The 16,188-nt window shown below is 41.1% G+C and overlaps 1 protein-coding gene across 3 annotated transcripts in view; it reads left to right on the forward strand.

The window, feature by feature from the left end:
* The window catches only part of Dicer1 (dicer 1, ribonuclease type III), a 54,355-nt gene that overhangs the window by 2,365 nt on the left and 35,802 nt on the right, over nt 1–16,188 (forward strand). For all 3 annotated transcript variants that reach the window (XM_013015425.1, XM_013015437.1, XM_013015431.1), the window contains 6 exons: nt 6,909–7,097; nt 7,700–7,862; nt 8,716–8,846; nt 9,836–9,970; nt 10,655–10,815; nt 14,816–14,984. In XM_013015425.1, coding sequence (XP_012870879.1) covers nt 6,954–7,097; nt 7,700–7,862; nt 8,716–8,846; nt 9,836–9,970; nt 10,655–10,815; nt 14,816–14,984 — 903 coding nt within the window. In that variant the 5' untranslated portion in view covers nt 6,909–6,953. The remainder of the gene's footprint in view (nt 1–6,908; nt 7,098–7,699; nt 7,863–8,715; nt 8,847–9,835; nt 9,971–10,654; nt 10,816–14,815; nt 14,985–16,188) is intronic.

Raw genomic sequence — 16,188 nt, forward strand, 5'->3', positions numbered from 1 at the left:
GATGTAAATTATGGAAGACAACTAGAAGCTATTTCTGTCATTCAGGTGATGTTTTCTTTCCACATACCCGCTCCCCCCCTCCCCTATTACTGGAGTTTGAGTTACCATGCCTCCAGGTATAGTTTAGGTATATTTAAATAAAATCCCGTGCATTTTACTGGAAGTCAGCCTCAGATTGATCCTCCTACCTATATCTCCTATTTAGCTGGGATTACAGGTGTGCACCACTATATCTAGCTTGTTATTTGAGAGGTTTTGCTGACATTTTTTTGCCCAGACCCACCTCAAACCATGGTCTTCCTATCTCCATCTTCCAACAAGGTTGGGTTGGCTTCATGAACCACTGCACTCAGCCTAAACCTGCATTTTTTGTTTATCATATTCTGACTGGTTCAGTATAATGGGTGATAGGCTAAATACAAGACGTAGCTCCTGTATTCAAGGATATCCTAGTGTAATGGATTGTTTTAAAGCAAGAGTCAAGATTTAAAAGAAATTATGTGAGTAAGAATTGTAAAATTGCAGACGTATACTTGGGTTTACAGATTGGTGAATGGGATTGAGCACATAGGATTTAAAATATAGGCATCCAAAAAAAAAAAAAAGTCTGGGCGCCGGTGGCTCATGCCTATAATCCTAGCTACTCAGGAGGCTGAGATATGAGGATAGTGGTTCAAAGCCAGCCCAGGCAGGAAAGTCCATGAGATTCTTATCTCCAATAAACCACTAGAAAACCGGAAAGTGGCGCTGTGGCTCAAGCAGTAGAGCGCTCAGCTTGAGCTGAAGAGCCAAGGGTCAGCGCCCAAACCCAGAGTTTAAGCCCCACGACCGACCAAAAAATTAAAAAAGTAAAAAAAAAAATATAGGCATGAATATGTTTAGGTGATCATTTAGGGAGTATTAGGCCTGTAGCTGGCAGAGATGATGTGTGATGTAGCGATGAGTGGCATTGTAGGAAGGATGGTCTGGTAAGCTGGGCAGATGATCGCAGTCAGGAGAGGATAGAGATTGCAGGGTTACATAATTGTGAGCAGGACATGATAATGTTTAAAGCTTCCTTTTTTTTTTTTTGTTGGTTGTGGGGCTTGAACTCCGGGCTTGGGCGCTGTTCCTGTGCTCTTCAGCCCAAGGCGAGCGCTCTACTGCTTGAGCCACAGCGCCACTTCCGGTTTTCTAGTGGTTTATTGAAGATAAGAGTCTCACAGACTTTCCTGCCCGGGTTGGCTTTGAACTGCGATCCTCAGATCTCAGCCTCCTGAGTAGCTAGGGTTACAGGTGTGAGCCACCAGTGCCAGGCTGTTTAAAGCTTCTTTGGGACCATATGATCACAGATGAATGTGTTTGAGTTCCCAATTTTAATAGCATTCTGTTTAATAAATTACCTTGTAATAGTTTGTTTTACTGCTTTTATGCATTTTTGAAAACCTGATAGAATCATTGCCCTTTTTTTTTTTTTTGGCCAGTTGTGGGGTTTGAACTTGGCCCAGGGGCTGTCCCTGAGTTCTTCAACTCAAGTCAAGCACTCCACTGCTTGAGCCACAGCGCTACTTCTGGTTTTCTGGTGGTTTATTGGAGATAAGAATCTCATGAACTTTCCTGCCTGGGCTGGCTTTGAACTGTGATCTTCAGGTCGCAGCCTCCTGAGTAGCTAGGATTACAGGTGCGAACCACCAATGCCATCTTCATTGACTTTTTATTGTAGTTTACATGTTTCCTTTCTGTTTTGCTACATTGATATTTCCTTTTATAACATTGTTTCTATTTCCTTTATGTAGAATCTAAATGCTGATAAATGTATACTTCCATTGTTGTTTGATGTTTCTTTCCAACACTTTAATTTTCAAATTGATTCTTAATAGCCAGCCACCTGCCCTTTCCATCAAACTCTGCTGATTGTGGGCTAAGGAAATGTATGTGAAATGTCTTATTCCTAAGGGGGAGCGTGGGGGGAATGACTTGCATGTTTTGAGAGACAAGTAGTATAATCTGGACAGTCAGTGAGTTAATTTGCACCGGTTCTTTTCTCAGGCTATGTGCCTGGGCAGTCAGTAAGATAACCTTCACTACTCCGATCTCAGGTCCTGTCCCTGCTGGCCTGCAGGCCCGCACCAGGACGGTCCCGCGTGGGTGAAGTTGGTGTGTGGGTTCTGCTGAGCAGTGGGGCTCAAGGCTTGTTGTTTGCTTTTAGAATGTGAACCAGCTTCCCTGGGTCATCCTGTTTTCCTTTGTGTTCTTATTTTGTTTTCCAATTAGAGTCATTTTTCTCTTGTTTCACTAGCAAGGGAAAACTGTCCAGATTTTCCCCATTTATTTCTGAAATAAGCCTTTGCTCCTTTGAAGTTTAAAAAATGATTCACCTAACGCAGAAAGTGTGTGTGGGGGGAACAGCCCTCATCGGCCCACTGGGCTTCCAGCTGTGCGGCACTCGCTCTTAGGGTCATGCTGTGGGGCTTGCATGTTATCTCTTTTTTTTTTCTGTTCTGGTAGCTTTTGTTTTTGTCTTATCCCTGGCTTCTTTTTCTTTTTCTCTGTCCCTCTTTTCTTTCTTTCTTTTTCCTATTTGCCTCTTTTCTTTTTTTCTCCTTTTCTTCCTAAAACCTTTTACAGGAAGTGATAATGACAAAGTATCACTTGGAATACATTTGTTCTTGAGTTGCAGAAATTTCATCTGCAGTTAGCTTTGGTAATAAGGGAATTTATGAGCTCATGTCATTTTCAAGACCAATGTGATGCTGGACTTGGAGGTTGATAGATCCAGTAACCCAGTTTCTTTATTTATGTGTGCTATCTACTGTGCTAGTTTCGTCCTAAGCCTGGGTGCTTTCATGATGGTAATTTCAACAGCAAATGGAGCTATTTCCTGACCCATGTTCATAAGGAAAGAGTTTTTTTTTTTTTTTTTCTTCTCAACTATCAAATGAAAATCCTGAGCATTTGGCCATTGGATTAGTATGAGCCAGTTCCTCAAGCCAAGGGAGAGTCATGTACCCAGGGGCTTGGGTCTGGGTGACTGGCAGATAGCAGAAAGCTAGAAACTGGGTCTAGTGGGTTGCTGTTGGACTGAGAATACACAGAGTGGGGAATTACTGTTACTTTGGAAGAAATACAAAGTGAGTGTTTGAGGAAGCCACAAAATCAACTGATGTAGTGCCTGTGGATATGTAAGACATGAATTCTTTTTCTCTCATTCTTCCTTTCCCTTTTCTCCCCCCCTCTTTCTTTCTTTCTTTCTTTCTTTTTTTTTTTTTGTGCTGGTCCTGGGACTTGAACTTAGGGCCTGAGTGCTGTCCCTGAGTTTTTGTGCTTAAGGCTTGTACTCTACCACTTGAGTTGCCTCTCCACTTCCAGCTTTTTGGTAGTTAATTGGAGTCTCACAGACTTTTCTTCCAGCAATGGCTTTGAACCACAATCCTCAGATCTCAGTTTTATGAATAGGTAGGATTACAGGTGTGAGCCACCAGTGCCCAGTGACGAGTAGTTATTTCAGTGATAATATGGATTTGAACAAGGGACTAACTAATTCTTTGTGAATAAGATCAGATCTCAAAGGAATACTGTTACTTGGAGGTTTAGTTCAGCATTATTCATAATAGCCAGGACATTGAAGCAATAGCATGTCTTATCAGCAGACAAGCACAGGAATAAAAGTGAAAAAAATATGTTGCAAGAATTAGAAAAGGACAACAAATGTGTGCTTTACCCATCAGCCTAATGTGCTTTTCCAGTGTCTGTCTCCCTATCTTCCTCTTCCCTCCCCTTTTCTCTTCCTCTCCTGGCTTATTCCTTCCTTTCCTTCTCTTCTGCCTCCACTTTTCTCTCTTGCTCTTAGTAATTCTTCATATAGGTTTTTTTTCTGAATCATTTGAGAGTAAGTTCCTAATTATGGCCCTTTATTTCCAAACATTCTAGGGTATATCTCCTAAGAATAAGTGTATTCTTTGACTTAGCTTCAGTTCCATTACCAACAGTGCTCTTACCAACAGGGATTTTTGTTTGAACATTCCCCCCTGCCGCCCCCCCCCCCCCCCCCCCGCCTCTGTACTGGGATTCAAATTCAGGGTCTTGCTAGGTAGCTGCCCTACCATTGGACCCATACCCCAGACCTAGTTTTAAAAATGCTTTCAATAATATCCTTTATGAATGAGATTGGTATCTAAGAAGTACTTGAGTTTGCATGTATAATGTAGCATTATTCACAGTAGCCAAGATAATGAAACAACCAAAGTTTTTGTCAATAGACAGATGAACATACTCTGGAATATTGGTCCTGAAAAGGAAGGACATAGATTAGCATGGAAGTGAGATAAGCCAGACACAGAAAGACAGATACTGTAAGGTCTCACTCCCATGTGGAATCTAAAATGAGCATTCCTACCGACAGAGTAGAGTGACAGTTACAAGGGCAGGAGTTGGGGATGTGGGGCGATGTTGATCAAAGGTACAAAATTTGAGTTACATATGAGTTAACTCCAGAGGTCTACCATATAAATAACATGTGGGCCCTGCTTACTAATGCTGTGTGTGTCAGATACGTGGATTCATTGCTCACACCACACCAGACAATGGAAGCTATATACAGAGATGTTTCCTGTGCATGTTTACATCAAAACACTGCTCTCTCCACCTTTAAGACAGTCAATGTCACCTTGAAAAAAGTCCTATATGATGATGTTCTCTTTTCCTGCAAAATCCAGACTGAGGTCAAGTATTAGGTTTAGTTCTCATGCTCATGCTTCTTAAGGCCTTTTTAAATTTGGAACATTTTCATCCTTTTTTGTTTGCACTTTATGATAGGGAAATTATAACAAAGACAGTCCCTCCTCTTTAAAACAATAGTATTTTCTTCTCTTTGATGTTGAAGACTATTTTTCTGAAATTAATTCTTATCCTAACCTGAGAAGAACAGGAGACAGTTGTAGGAGGGGGGTGCTGCTGGTCCCTGGATGTACTGGGGCATAGGAAGTGGGCAGATGTGCTGCCATCTACATCACAGCCCTCTCTTCTCTCCTTTCTGTGCTCATTCCTCAGGGCTTAGGCTTCTACTCCATCATAGATCTGGTTTAAGCATGTGTGCTGAGTGAGAAATGAGAGGGTCAGGCCTGAGGGTGAACAGTTCCCGTCAGCGAGCAGCTGTGGTTGTGAAGAAGTAGATCAGCACCTTGAGAATGGTGTGGGGTAGCCAAGTCAGTGAATGGCTGACCCCCTTAGTCCTGGACCTTCAGGGCAGCCTGTTGACTGAACCTGAAGTCCACATAAACTAGACTTCTCCACAGAGCTTCCTGGCAGCTGTGCTGAGAGAAAAAGTAGCCAGTGCCATGAGCCCACCAGTCCTGAGAACCTGGGAAATGTGGGTGCCAGGTGTGGGGTGAAAGGCTTTGGTTCTGTTGAAATGAGCAGATTACTTCTCATGAGGAACATAGGTTCTTTGATCCAGGGAAAATAATGGCTCATTTCTTGTGAAGTATTCTGCCAGACTTTGTGTATATCCTTCCTTCCTCTGAGGAGGGCCACAAGAATAACGGTTGGCTGTCTGGCCGAGATGCTCAGTTGTGGGGGTGGAAGAGTCTGAGATGATCGCCTTGCTACAGCACTTGCTGGATTCTGCTTCAGTGAAGCAAGCTCTGGAATTGGTGGTGGATCTATGCATGAAGAAACTCCTTGAGACTGCTTGATGGATTAGATTCAGCAACTTAACCCCATTTTGTGTCTGGTTGTAAATTTAACATGTCAGGAAGAGTCAGATCTTTTGGTTTTCAGGCAACAAAGAGCTGGATTTTTTCCAGAATAATGGCTGTATGCACTGCCAAGCTTTGAAGGGAGAAAATGTACATCTGAGAGGCAAGTAAGGGAAGCTGGTAACTAACTTTCTACTCAAACTTGAAGCCCTAGTCCTCTGTTCTGATTAGGCATTTTAAATTGAATGACTCAATTTTTATTTTACTCTTTTGCAAAATGAAATTCATTTGTGGGGGGAAAAAACCTGTGAACTACAGAGAAATGCTTAGATAATATGAAAAATTCCTTTTTTTATTTTTTTAAATCAGTCTTGGGGCTTGAACTCAGGCCTGGGACCTGTCTCTGAGCTTCTTTTGCTCCAGGCTGCCACTCTACTACTTGAGCCATGGCACCACTTCTGGCTTTTTCTGTTTATGTGGTACTAGAGAATTGAACCCAGGGCTTTATGCATGCTAGGCCAACTCTTGACCACTAAGCCACATTCCCAGTCCTCAGATTTTATTTTCTGAACAACCTGTTTTGTATATTTTACAATCAAAATAATAACTTACATAATTACACAACAATTTACATATCAAATTTTCATGTCAAAATAATTGATGAGTTGTACAATTTGGTGGATTGTCAATGTTCATATGGCCTTTGATGAAATTTCATAGGTTAGGTGCTCCAATCTTTCATTATGTATAGGTACCATGTTAAGTGCTTTTATGTGTTGTGTCATTATTGATAATAATATAGAATTAACAAAAATATATGTATATATATTTTGTATACTTATATATACATGTGTATTTAGGAAGGCATCTTAATAGATTTAAAATATCCCATAATCTATTTAAAGTATACCGTAATCTATTCAGCAGATTTTTCTTCATAGATTTTTTTTAGTTGTTTCTGAGTAATAACGCAGCAACATGTTTCATGTACATTCATCTTTGTGCAATTGTCTGATTCATTTTTGTAGGCAAGATTTCAGGTGCACAATGACTGGCTAGATACCGTATTTTTTGGCTTTTAAAGCAATCCTTTTAAATCAAGAGAAAGCTAGAGCAACTGTGAAGCATTTGAAAAACCCCTAGGAATGATAGTCTGATGTTTTTCTTATTTCTGTGCTTTCTTTTGTTTTAACCCTGCATGGTTTTGTAATGGTATTCTTTTTCCCTTTGTAGTAAGCTGTGCTAGAACAAAAATGCAATGAAAGAAACACTGGATGAATGAAAAGCCCTGCTTTGCAACCCCTCAGCATGGCAGGCCTGCAGCTCATGACCCCTGCTTCCTCACCAATGGGTCCTTTCTTTGGACTGCCCTGGCAACAAGAAGCAATTCATGATAACATTTATACGCCAAGAAAATATCAGGTACTAATGAAAATACTAATACCGGAGCATTTTTCACTAAAACAGAATAAATAAGCATATAGTTGACTCGGCTTATAAAACTCATTTACTCTTTCCAGCCTCCCTCTTCGGTTTTCTCCTTCAAAATCTTAGTCTTAATAGTCCTTGTCTTTCCTAACATCTGCTGGGTAATTGATTTATTAGGTGTATTGTGATGCTCCTTATTTTTATCCTTCACTGTAAACCTGGCCGTCTTAACGTGCGTTTGGGTGTGTCAGTTGCAGTGAGTCGGATAGGACTTGGGTTTGCTTTGAAACTGTTCAGACATGATCTGGTAGAACCACAGTTGATGTGAGTTTAGTCCCTCCTGCTACAGCGGGAAGTCATTCTTAAGAAGAAAAACTTACAAATGCTGTTTCAAAATAACTGCATAGCTGCCACAGCAGGTGTTTATTCCTCCGAGTGTTATTCTCCTGTAGGTGTAGAAAGTTGTTCTTTGTCTGTTTCTTGTCTGTTACTGGCTAAACATTTTAGAAAACATTGTAATTTCCTAATTTAAACCAAATCCCATGTCCTTGGTGTTGTACTTAGGTAAGACGTATGTGTCTTCACTCTATCTCTAGGTTGAACTGCTCGAAGCAGCTCTGGACCACAATACCATCGTGTGTCTAAACACTGGCTCAGGGAAGACATTCATTGCAGTACTACTTACTAAAGAGCTGTCCTATCAGATCAGGGGAGACTTCAACCGAAAAGGAAAAAGGACTGTGTTCTTGGTCAACTCTGGTAATAAAAAATTATTTTATCCAATTCTGTGGAGGAAATTGGATGTGACTTTACACTTAAGCAGATTGGTTTTTTTTTTTTTTATTAAATCATGGAATATAAAGAGAGTTGAAGCTCTGCTACTTAAAGTACCATTTTATTTCCTTATAGTACTTCTTCCCATCGTTCTGATTCTGTATTTCTCTCAAATGAGTTATGTTGACCTGAGTTAAGAGTCAAGTTTATTTTTGATTCTGTAGCTTCACATTGTTAGAAGGTACTTGATTTTGAAATAGATGCCTTTTGGATTTATGATTGTGCTACTTCATTTGATAAAAGGAAGTTAGATATTTCTTAGATGTTAGATGCTGAGTGAAAGTTTACTGATTTTTTATAGATTTAGTATTATATTAAAAAAATAAAAAAACAAGCTGTGAGCCTAAGCTGTATGATTCTCAAATAACCATGGTCTCTTCTCCTTTCCTTAAAGATTTTCTCAGCATGGCTCTGTGCTTTGTTATATGAGACTGTCTGATTTCATGGTGGATGGTGTGGTTTTATTGAAGGGATCAGGAGGGGTGGATCTGGACTGAGAGCATTCACCCAGAAGGGACGGTCTTAGTTGGAGCAAACCTACTGGAAGGGGGCTAGGTAATATGAGGGTCTCTGGAATGAGTGACAGAAGACACAGTGGCAAGTCTTAAGTACATCTTGGAGGATGACATTGGAACTGTGACTTTAAATTGGCTATTTAAAGAACTGGTGGTTAGATACAATAGTAATAAAGATGTTCATAGCTGTATTTAATCATTCATAGTGCAGAGCCAATGAGGTAAGATTTCTCATTTACATGAAATACTGTATTTGTAATCAGCAAACCAGGTTGCTCAGCAAGTGTCAGCTGTCAGAACTCACTCAGATCTCAAGGTTGGGGAATATTCAAACCTAGAAGTAAATGCATCTTGGACAAAAGAGAAATGGAACCAAGAGTTTGCTAAGCACCAGGTAAGACTTGCAGAGAAATTCTGCTCTAACTCCTACAAGTCCTTGACTCAGTTATCTGAGTTAGCTTTGAAGATTTTCTTTTCTTGGTCTTTCTCAGTCTAAGGAGTAGCCTTTCTATACTCTCTTACTGTAAGGTACATCTGAAAATGAATAGTTAGTCATTAGGAAGAAATGGCTTTCATTGATATTTATTTGCATGCAGAGTTGCTGGTATGGTGGTAAACGCCTATAATCCCTGCACTTTGGAACCGTTGACAGGTGCAGATCTCAAGTTCCAGGGCAGCCTGTGATCCACAATGCGACAGTGTCTCAAAAACAAAAACTAAACATATTTCCAACTTGCAAATAATCTGCTTTTAGAAAGTTTACTCTTCAGATAATGTACCAAAGGAGAAGTTTGTTAGTTGAGTTCCTGGCTCCCTGTTACCTCCGTGTTTTCCTGTAGCCAGCATGTGTATGGTGCTGGGAAACAGAAAATGGTTAAAAGCTGCTTCTTAACTCACTTTTGCCTACCCATACTACACCATGCTTCTCACATGCTGAGGTGAACCCCTGTAAATAAAGCACTTAAATGTCCATAGAATGACAGGCTAGGAAAAGAACACGTTGTCTTCTAGAAAAGCTTGTCTATTCAATAGAGGGGAATAATTCAAAACTGTGTGAATTGTTTTATGATTTGGCTAGGTTGGCAGGTCCCATCGGTCAAAATACAGCTATTGAAAAACCTGAAGTCATTTTAGTAGCTTTATCATAAAGATATGGTCTCCTTTATCAAGAGTTTCTTTCTTATAATCTTTTCTCATGGTTTCTTAATTTATTTCTTGGTTCAAATTGTGTGAAGTTGTACACATATGAAGTCTTTGTTTTCATTGTGTCTGGTGAATTTCTTAATCTCACCTTTGATATGATGGCTTAATTATCTGTTCTCATCTAAGTATATCCAGGCAGGGGCGCGGCTTGTTTGTATACTGATGCCTACTTTCTTTTAGGTTCTCATAATGACATGCTATGTGGCTTTGAATGTTTTGAAAAACGGTTACTTGTCACTGTCAGACATTAACCTCTTGGTGTTTGATGAGTGTCATCTTGCAATTCTAGATCATCCGTACCGAGAAATCATGAAGGTAGGTTTTTCAGACATTTTCAGATTTAATATTTCACGATCAAATGACTGAATATATACAGATTTTCTTTAAGATATGAAAAATAAGCCAGGCACTGGTGGCTCATGCCTGTAATCCTAGCTACTCAGGAGGCTGAGATTTTAGGATCATGATTCAAAGCCACCCCAGGCAGAAAAGTCCATGAGATTCTTATCTCCATTACTCAGAAAAAGCTGAAAATGGCACTGTGGCTCAAATTGTAGAGCACTAGCCTTGAGCACAAAGAGGCTCAGGGACAGCACCTAGGCTCAGAGTCCAAGCCTTAGGACCAGCAAAAAAAAACCCAAAGATAAGAAAAATAATATTAGTTACCACTGTTAGAAACCTAATTCCAGAGTATGAATGAATGAATGAATTTTAATTAAGCAAATATTTATTTAAATGCACATTGTTTTAAGCATTGTAATATAAATGAATTTGCATATAATAATGTTTTAGAATATCTAAATATGTCCATTTGAAAAGCAGATTTTTAAACAGACTACAGAATTCTGTCATATTTTACTGCCCTTGCTTGTACTGATGGTTCCACTGAAGAAGCTGATTTTTAGTGTTTGTCAGTGGTTGTGGTATTTTTTAACATGTTAGCATTTCTAGTATGACCTTCAGAATGAAGTGTTCACTGTCAGTGTTTTATTATGTTAGCTCTGTGACAGTTGTCCATCATGCCCTCGCATTTTGGGGCTGACCGCCTCCATTTTAAATGGGAAATGTGACCCAGAGGAACTGGAAGAAAAGATTCAGAAACTGGAGAAAATTCTTAAGAGTAATGCTGAGACTGCAACTGACCTGGTGGTCTTAGACAGGTAAGTGCTTCTGATTGCTGGCTTTCTGAGCCTGCTAGTGCCCAGGTTACCCCATCCGAGGTGTCTGCCCTAGTGCCTTGTGGGGAGGCCAGTTGAATTGAAGGATTGAGACAATTCCATAGAAAACAGATGGAGACGAAACCGGGTCTGTAGACCTCAGGAGTCTCACGTTAGGTCCAGCACTTACCCCCATATAGAGACAAGGTGAAGGGCAGAGAAAGGAAAGTTACTACACAGCAGCGATGTGAAGACAGCGCTTTTAATACACTTTTAGCCGTCTTCTGAGGTACTGACATTGGCTTCAGGTTAAATCATGGGGACGGAGTCTGGGGCTGGGAAAGATGTTCAGAGTTAGCACGGTTTCTGTCACAGGATGGCAGTGGACTACTAGCTTTGCCTTTGACTCTGAAGGCCTGGCGAGTGGTCTGTGGCCTTCTGGCTGGCTTCTTAAACAAGATAAAAAGAAGGCATTGCCCTTGAGTGGCACAGATGCTTCCGGTGAATCTCAGGTGTTCCTAAACCCCTGGATGATTGTATTTTTATTTTTATTTTTTGGTACTGGGGATTGAACCTAGGATGTTGCACTTGCTAGGCAAGCACTGCCATGGAGCTGTGTCCCTGCTCTAAGTATTAGCACTGTGTGTGTGCGTGCGTGCGCACGTGTGCACACACGCGTGCATGCATGGATGTTAGTAATGGGACTTACTTGAATTCAGGGCCTGGGCACTGTCCCTGAGCTCTTTTGATCAAGACATGCATTCTCCACTTGAGCTACCCCTCCAGTTCCTAGATGGTTGCTTTGTGATGCAGCAGGGAGTGTGGTCAAGGTTCAAAGCCACAGATGCTAAGGAGGGGTGGACTGGGCACTCAGCTTTCAGTGAATTCACAGACCCAGCAAAAGCATCTCTTAGGTTGCCCCTTGTGGAGGCATCTCACCATGAGCCCTTGTATCGCCTCACAGTCAGTTCTTCCTTGTTCCTGGTGCTGCTGAGACCCATCACTTTTCTGCACTTTTCTTTTCTGCTGATGGGTGTTTGTGTGTTTTGTTATTATGACCTAGATGTCTCACACTATGCTAACTTACTTGGAAGTTTTTGGAAACACTATTATAATATAGGTTGTAGACTTCTGAGAAGTAGGTTCTTCTGATTTGTAGGTTTGGCTCTTTTGGAGGTTATGTTTTTGACCTTCAGTAATTTAGAGAAAAACATATGCACACAACCTTCTTAATTTGCTAAAGTTGGTGGAGGGGAACCTATATAAGGAAATAGCTAGTTACTTTTTTTTGCCAGTCCTATGGCTTTAACTCAGGGCCTGAGCTCTGTCCTTGAGCCTCCCTGTGCTCAAGGCTAATGCTCTACCACTTGAGCCACAGAGCCACATCCGGCTTTTTCTGAGTAGTTTATTGGAGAATAGAGTCTCATGGACTTTCCTGCCTCGGCTGGCTTCAAACTGCAATCCTCAGATCTCAGCCTCTGAGTAGCTAGGATTATAGGTGTGAGCCACCAGCACCCAGGGAATCTAGTTAAAATTTTTTTTTTTTTTGGTCGGCCATGGGGCTTGTACTTTGGGCCTGGGCGCTGTCCCTCAGCTCTTCAGCTCAAGGCGAGCGCTCTACCACTTGAGCTACAGTGCCACTTCCGGTTTTCTGGTGGTTTATTGGAGATAGGAGTCTCATGGTCTCTCCTGCCCGGGCTGGCTTTGAACCGCGATCTTCAGATCTCAGCCTCCTGAGTAGCTAGGATTACAGGCGTGAGCCACCAGCGCCCGGCTCTAGTTAAATTTTTAAGCAGGGGCTGGGAAGGTAGTTCAGTGGTAGAGTGCTTGCCTTGAATGCATGAGGCCCTGGGTTCGATTCCTTAGTACCACATAAGCAGAAAAAAACAGAAGTGGAGCTGTGGTTCAAGTGGTAGACCGCTAGCCTTGAGCTGGAGAGCTGAGCGACAGCACCTGGGCCTAGAGTTCAGGCCCCATGACCAACAACAACAACAACAACAAAATTTAAGTAAATATGACTAATTCAGCTCATATCAAAATAATCGTTATTCTAGTATGAGTTTAAACAACTTTAATTGTTTCCCACTGTGGTGGTTCTCAGGACCGCTGGAGTAAGTAGAAAAAAAACTGACTGCTTTAGGGAGTTTAATAAGGCATGCATTTTATATTAATAATCAAACTTAATAATCAGCTAATTAATGATCACTAATAATCAGGTGTGTGACCACAGTGAATCACTTCCCTAGGCCTGGAAAGTGGTACTGACAGTGGTTTCATAAGATTCCATGATACCAGTTGCATTGGAGCTATGGAAAATACTTTACAGTGTTCTGGCATTTAGTAGGAATTTGGGAAATGGTCTTTGTAGAGCAAGAAAAAGATAACATTTTGGGCTCCACCAGTTTCCAAAATCCAAATTTGTGACTCTTGGGTATATGAGTTTTGATTTTGCCAAGCCTCTACTAGCTGTGATCTACACACATACATCTTACATGTTTTTTAGAAAGTTATGCTTGGGCTTTTATCTGACCCGAGATTGTGGTTTGGCTTATATGAACAGGAGCCTTGGGGAGAAGTAGTTATTAGAGTATGCAAGTAATGACTTCTTAATAACTCGTGGCTTAGCATTATCTAATTCTCCAATGTTTTAGAGAAAAACATTCTCTAGTTAAATGTAATTCTGATCAGGGTTGAGAAAAATGAGCACTGTAGTATTAAATATCATCACTGTAGTTCTTTAAAATCATCACTGTGTTTTTAGGATATTGATGTGCTATCCTGGTAGTCATGTGATGTGATCCAAGGAGTGATATCACAAATGAACGAATTCTGTGGCAGTTTTCCTTACAAGGGTAATGAAAATAAAGTATACATTTGCAGGTGTTAAAACTTCAGATAGTGTGGAAGTAGATATGCTTTATGATAAAACTGGGAGAGTAATGAAACCTGTCCACACAGGCAGTTCTTTGAACATCAGCCTCATGATAAGCTTTTATTCCTTGCAACCTAACAGGTGAACATGGTATAGATAAAAACAGGTAAACTGTTCTAGGAAGCCATGGGTTGACTCTGCCTTTTGGCTCAAATGGAGATACACATTGAAACTAGGTAGAAATGTAAAGGGATCAGAATGTTGTAGTGTGTGTGGATAGGTTATTGGGGCTTAAATTCAGGACCTGGCACCTTCATTCAGCTTTCCCACTCAGGGCTGGCATTCTGTTTGACTCATGTCTCCAGTTAAAGCTCTTTGCTGGTTATTTGGAGATAAGAGTCTTGGAGTTGTCTGTCGGGTCTGGCTATGAACCCCAGTCTTCAGATCTCAGCCTCCTGAGTAGTTAGGATTATAGGCATGAGTGACGGATGCCCAGCTCCCTGCTGTGAACTTAAAAAACAAAAACGAGGTGTCAGGGGAGGCAGTGGGTACAGTGGAGTTAGCTGATAGAGCCTTCCGAAAAAGATAGTCCCAAGCTTTGGTAGACAGAACCACTTAGTATGTTTGGACTCTCATTTCCTTCAGAAGCCTCCCTGTGTGAGGATTAAAGTTTGAGGCCATGTGAGGTTGCTGCTGTGGTTCTTGCAGTGTAGTAGATGCCCAATTTGTATTCCCACCTCCCTCTCCTGCTTGCCCTGGTTAGTGTTCTCTCTTGAGCCACAGCTCCATTTCTGGCCTGTTGGTGGTTAATTGGAAATAGAAGAGTCTCATGGATTTTCCTGCCCAGACTGGCTTTGAACTGCGATCTTCAGATCTCAGCCTCTTGACCAGCTAGGATTACATGTATGAGCCATCAGTGCCTGGTTGTATTCTCCTCTTTGCCCTTTCTCTCCTAAATAGTACTTTAATGGCTTATGGAAAACAACAACATATTTTCTGTGGAGAAATTTAATAGTGCAGAAAAGTAATAAAGAAAACTCTAAAATTGGTAATATTTTGGAATATACTTGATTCTATTTTCTTTTCCTGTTCTTTGTTTTTTCACCATTGTGATCCTGCACACACTTGCAGGTACACTTCTCAGCCATGTGAGATCGTGGTAGATTGCGGACCATTCACCGATCGAAGTGGGCTCTATGACAGACTGCTCAAGGAACTAGAAGAAGCACTTAATTTTATCAATGACTGTAATATATCTGTACATTCAAAAGAAAGAGATTCTACTTTAATTTCAAAACAGGTAAGCAATACAAAATGTCAACAAAATTGTTTCTTTTTAATACTGAAATGAAATATGCTTCTAGTGATGCTATTTTTTATATATCTGATTGTCTCCTTGAACATCTTTCATTGAGAAGATCATATTAGGTTGAAGGTTGGGCTTACCTGTTTGATCTTACATTGTTAAGAATAGGCCTCTTTGCAGGACTTAAGGACATGAGATAGGGGTCAGTCATGGTTATATAAGTGTGAAGAGTAGGCCTGGTGTTTACCGGCTTGTTTTTGGCCAAGTAAATTAGTTCTTGTCCAGACACTTGGAATAAAAGCCTTTTGCCCTTTTCTGCTGTGTTTAACTGGACATGAGCCTGTTGTCCCTGTGGTACAGCTTGGAAGAAATCCTTTAGGGCAGCAGGGTCCCACCCTCTCAGCTTGTTAGAAATGCTAATCATGGGGCCCGCTCAGACCTGATGAGTCAGAAATTCTGGGGTGGGGTCTAAGGAGCCCTCAGTGATCTTCAAGGCACTGAGTCCTGAACCTCACTCTATGGGTGTGCATCCATGCTGAAGGCTGATGTTCTATACAGTCTTCATTTCTCCCATGCTGCTTATTCCTAGAGCAGCATGGCTGGACTTTTTCACCCTATTGTTTCTTGCTTGTTCCATACTTAACTCACTGTATCTTTCATTGCTATGCAGTTCCCCTGTTAAAACTTGGCTCTGATCTAAAGTTGTATGTGTATAGGGGGTAGGGCACTCTGGGTAGGCTCCAGGCTCAGAATCTGGTTTAGCTGATCTCTAAGGATGAGCCCCACCCTTGGGGTGGGCAGAGGACAGTGCTATGGTGGGTTTGGGGTACTCCAGTTACCTTTGCAACTGCTGGCAGGTATCCTTCCAGCATTCATCCAGCACTCTTAGTACTTCCCTTCATAGTACTCACTGTGATAGAACATGTAAGACCAGATAGTGCAAGGAAAATTGTGGTGTCTTTAAAAAGAAGTTTTTTTTTTATTATTGTTATATTTATTTATGAGGAGTCAAACCCAGGGCCTCTTGCCTGCGAGACAAGTATTCTACCCGTAAGTCACATTCCCAGCACCATGCGGTGCTCTTTTTGAAGGCCTAGAACTTCTAAAGTAAAAACTGCCTGCCCAGTTCTTTGAGTAATTTGACAGGAAGGGTAGGATTCAGTTGTGGTTCTAACTAATCAGAGATCTAACATTAACT

The sequence above is a fragment of the Dipodomys ordii genome, unplaced genomic scaffold, assembly GCF_000151885.1.
Source record: "Dipodomys ordii isolate 6190 unplaced genomic scaffold, Dord_2.0 Scaffold2, whole genome shotgun sequence".
Classification (NCBI taxonomy): Eukaryota; Metazoa; Chordata; class Mammalia; order Rodentia; family Heteromyidae; genus Dipodomys; species Dipodomys ordii.